The sequence below is a fragment of the Myotis davidii genome, unplaced genomic scaffold (assembly GCF_000327345.1).
Source record: "Myotis davidii unplaced genomic scaffold, ASM32734v1 scaffold500, whole genome shotgun sequence".
In the NCBI taxonomy this organism is placed as follows: Eukaryota; Metazoa; Chordata; class Mammalia; order Chiroptera; family Vespertilionidae; genus Myotis; species Myotis davidii.
The window spans coordinates 413,485-418,555 of record NW_006293949.1 but is presented as its reverse complement, the minus strand read 5'-3'; the positions used below and the strand labels follow the sequence as shown (position 1 = coordinate 418,555).

The following is a 5,071-nucleotide window of genomic DNA, read 5'->3' as shown; positions in this document are numbered from 1 at the left end:
CAGGAAAATGATTCCATTTTTAAACAGAATGTAACAGATGGCAGTACTGAGTTTGAATTTATAATACCAGAATCTTATTGAACTCCTTTGAAATATCAAAGTTTTGGTTTGGATTAAGGGGCAGGGCTTTCAGAAGACCTATAAAACAAATTAAGAAATTTTATGTGACACGTCATCTGAAGGTAGTTTAGCTGGATTATTTGCTGATCATTTTTAGAAGCAAATTATTCTGAAAGTTTGTAGAGATTGAGAAGTCCCACCCCCAAGTATCTGTTTATATAGATAGCTGTCAGCTCATTTAAAAGGGGCAAATAAAGCTTGGAGAGATAGTTTCCAGAATAGAATTTGAAGAGTCTGAATGTTTTTTGAAAATAACTGGAGTTATTAGCATACCCTAGTATATCTTAAACTTTCCCCTTCTATGTTAGCACTTTACTGCTCAATTCTCAATTTTCTTAATATTGAGACTATAAATGTGTGTTGTGTTTGTATATGGCATAAAAAGTAAACAAGAACTTTTTAAAAGACTTTGGTGGCTGGGACTAGTGTATATATATCTTTGCTATGTGGTCTCTGTGGTAAAAAATACTAATCTCGGTAATGCAGACCAGAGGAGATGAAAAGTTCTGTTGCATTATTTTTTGAATTTTTGCTCTTACATGTGAGAGGCAGAGTGAAAGTGATTGGATATTGTCTTTTTGTTCAATATGATTAAAAATAGTCCCATGAAAATTTTCAAATTTTGAATCTGTAAGCCACCAAAATAAATATTTAATTCTGTATAAATCTTTATACATGATACGTTCCAGAAATGAGACTCCTACATATTTTGGGTAGGAGGCTACTGGCATATATTTTTCAATGTTCATATTACTTAGAATCTCTAATAGGAAGTTTTCATTTGAAATAGCTGAATCAGTGATCTAGTACTTTCTTATCAGCAGGACCTTTTAGGTTTTTACCCTTTCGAAAATAAGCTCCATTCCATCTGCAAATTGTTGCAATGTTATAGCAATCAGACACTATATATGGAATGTAATATAGGCCTGTTGATCCCCATTTATCTTGAGACCAGTAAATACCACCTTTCTTCCTTTTTAAATGACACATATTTAAACATTTAGAAAATAAAGTCAAAACTTATTGAAGTGCTAGAACTAAAAGGAAGCAGGTTGGAAAATATAGCCTAGCATTTATAACAAGATTAACTTGTTGAACTTCTTCTGTAAGTGACTTTGCAAAGAAAAAATTTTAATAGACACTGAAAAAGATTGTTGTGCATAGTTATTAGTCATGTGTAACTTTGCTTAAGTATTTCTTAATTCAACATAGATATTTTCTTTCTCCTTAACAATGTATTTTTAAAAATAGTCTATTTCTTGACTTCAAACTTAAAGCTTTAATCGTAATTTCTCATGTATACATCATTCTTCCGATGGTAAACTAGATTTGAAGATAATGGTTTCAGTGTTTCTAAAGTTGGTAGCTGAGGGTATCAGGCATCAGTATTTGCAATAATACAAGGAGAAAGAAAAAGTAATCTGTTGCTTACTGAGGCTTAGAATGATGTACATCTGTTTTCTGTTCTGTGAGTCTATATTGTCAAAAACCATTTTGTAAACTAATCCTTGGAAAATTTTAAATTACCTTATAACTCAAGACTCGGCAATCTCTGGATTCACAATATCTGTTTCCTTTCTGTGTAGATGTTGATACCATTACTCTTTGGCTATAGGTGCATTCTGAAATATTTTCAGTAGAAATTTGAGTTTCATTAATGCTATTTCACCAGTTAGACATAATTACTCTACAAGTGTGTGATACTGATGCCATCAGGGCTTCCAGACTTTTTAGACTTAAGTGCTAGGTAAATTAGTTTGTCATCATAAAACTTCGTATTTCCTACGGGCTATTATGTCAAACCAGGAATTCTATAATGGAACACTATCCATTCTGAGTAATATGGATATTATTTTTTGCTTCTGCTGTGCTTTATGTAAATTCTGAGTCTTGAGATTTAAACTGTGCCTACCAAGATATCTTCTGGAGTTTGGGGGGAGGAAAACCAGAAAATTAAATGGTATTTTTGCCAGAAGACTCTTACTTGCATGTATATCAGGGTCTTCAGTTTTTCTAGACGTTTATTTGAAGTTTGGAATTCCATGTGGAATATTCTAGTAAAGGGTTAACACCCTTTACTCCCAGTATTTATTAGGTTGGAAATCTGCAGCAAGACATTGTATAAAACTTATCGTGGGTTTTCTTATTTTATCCTTAGTTTTCTGGCTATTGAACTTCACTTTTTCTTTCAAGTTTGCATCAAATTTGGTTCTGTGATAAATTATCCATAAATATTCTAGATAGGAACTATTTGAAATAGCAGTTTGTTAAGATGACAGAAAGTGAACTGCTCAAACTAAGTGAAGATGTTTAAATGATCATTATCATTTTGGTGGTAATTATTCCCCACATGCAACTACTATGAGGAATTAATGCTGCAGTGTTTCCTATTGTACCAAAAAAGATAAAACAAATGGTAAAAATGACCCAAGGTATTTTGTATGGTCAAGGCATGCATATTCTAAAAAATTAATTGCTATTCAATAGCACTGGCTTCCTCACCTCTGTCAATCATATGAAACCTTGTTCATTTTCACCTAATGCTGTAATATTCATACTTGTACAATCTTCCCTATCATGACTTTTAAGTTCTACATTTCAACTGTTACCTGATATTAGTTCGTAGAGATTCATATGGCAAAAATAAAATGTTTTGTGATTTTTGAGTGCATTTTTTTTACAAGACTATCTGTCAGAAGTTATATAGACCTTTATATTCTGTTGTTTTTTCAATTTTTTGTAGCAGGAGATTGGAGCTACTTATCTGATGACAGCAAGATAGAATTCTTCATTAGGTTTTATACGCTGGTTATTTGCATGCCCAATGTATCTTGAACCCTGATAGTCAAAAGTGAGTCGGCTGCTGTCTATCACTTTTGAGCAACAATTTTCAACCTTTTTCATCTCATGCCACACATAAACTAATTACTAAAATTCTGTGCCACACCAAAAAACATCTATTTTTTTGCCAATATAACAAAAAAAATAGGCATAATTTTGGTTCATTCACACTGGACAGGTAGTGTGTTAGCTCTTGTCAGGTTTTTTTTATTTGACAATCTAAGGGAAAAGAGGTCAGTGTCCCTGACTAAATAGGTACTGCGTGTTTTAAAAATTCTTGTGGCACACGGGTTGAAAAATCACTGCTTTAGAACATATGTGACAACCTTTGTAGTTTCCATGAAGACGTATGTAAGTGGATAAGGAGGAGGAAAATTTTATTATTTTGAAACATCACAAAAGCAGTCTGGATTTCCAACATGGCAGTGATAAAGATTTTAAGCAACATCCAGTTTATAGGTTCTGGATTAATGTTTTAATATTTCATGCCCAGTTCAATACTTCAAAGCAGAATTAGGAATAAAGCAGTAAAGATTACAAAATGCAGTCAAGGTACATATTGGAAATACAAATTCCTTCATTACAGCAAATGTTTTGCAAAATAGTAAAGCAGCAAATATTAATTTTTCTAAGGTAACATACACTTCATGTAATTTGATGTAATAAAAAAGAAGCTGCTCAAATTAAGTGTTACAAAATCTGTACTGTTTCAAGTTATTTCGTAAAGTAAGAAAAATACATAGAAATGAGTCAGAATTTTAACACTTTAAGAAATGTGATAAATGTAGGATATATTGTGTAATGGTGCCTTTAAAAAATTAGATACAGATTCACTAAAGCAAAAGGTAAAGTGTAAACAGCAAAATATTTAATTGAATATTACAAGTTGATACTTGTAAGTCAATTGGTTATTAGTCCCTTTTGAAATCCAATAGAATTTTAATGTGCTCAGAACTATAGAAAATAATAGTAATTTTATATAACACAAAAAGATTATAGTTTTTCAGATTTGAAATCTGGATGAGACATCATTCATGGTGCTGAAAATTAAACTGTGTGTCTTGCAAACATTTACTGTGAACAGTGAGTGCACTTGTTGTGCCTTGATAATTCTTGATGGCTGGGTGTCTGCAAGGTAGATGGGAGCACCAGCATTTGCCTGCTAACTCTAATCCATCAAGTCAGGAGGTAGCTAAATTGGCTGGAAAATTTTCCAGTATGTTCTGTTTGCAGAACTGTCTAATTAGGTACCCTCCTATAGCCTCTGTATTTTTACATGATACAAGTCTAGGGTTATCGATCTTTTTTTTTTTAAATCAATCCTCAGGTTAACATAAGATTGCAATAGAAGTGTTCATTTTGAAGTGAAGGCATGAGTGCCAAAGTGTTAAATCCATCAGGTTGATGGTTTAAAGCTATGCCTAATTAAAAGAACTGCATAAATACCTACCACAATGTGCCAGATGGATTTTTAATCAACAATAACACAATAATTTGTCAAGTTGGCTACATTTGAGGTTTTGCAGATTTAAAGCAGCATTGTAACACTTTCATAATCTTGAACACTGTCATAATTGGTCTCAACAGAAACGGGACCAATAAGAGCGGTGGCATTAAAACACAGATGATCTTTTGGGGTAGAGTGCAGGATACGTGCGGTTTGCTAGGGTTGAAGCACAATATTTGAAGATTAAATAGTCACAAAGATTAGTAACAATTCATGTCATGAACCAAGATTCTAATCTAGCATTTTAATTTTGAATTTAACCATAAGATTTATATCTGTAGCAAAAGTTTTTTGTGATACTGCAACATGTAGTAGAACCACCGTCTCCTAAGTTATCAGATGTATAACAGATCTCCTTAAAACAACTCACATGTTGCTCTCTGTATTTCAGTGCTTCCAGAACAATCAACCCTGTTTCCCGCTACTTGAATGGATATTGCACTTTTCCCTTTGGGAGGTACCAACAACAAAAGCTGAGCTGAATGCTCACGACAGCCATTTTTATAATACTCATAGAGAAGGAAAAGTTATGGGCAGCTTTTTACAACATCCAGACACAAGTAAACTAAGTCCTAGTCAGAACTCTCTGCATTGGAACTACTG

General features: G+C 32.9%; 1 protein-coding gene across 2 annotated transcripts in view; it reads left to right on the top strand.

Moving 5' to 3' along the window:
- Positions 1-518, top strand: part of ZBTB33 (zinc finger and BTB domain containing 33) — a 2,508-nt gene extending 1,990 nt beyond the window's left edge. Inside the window, exon 2 of one of the 2 annotated variants that reach the window (XM_015566560.1) lies at positions 1-518. In XM_015566560.1, the coding sequence (XP_015422046.1) occupies positions 1-81 (81 nt within the window). In that variant the 3' untranslated portion in view covers positions 82-518. The other variant, XM_006779538.2, reaches the window with a different exon arrangement.
- The last annotated feature ends 4,553 nt before the right edge of the window (positions 519-5,071 follow it).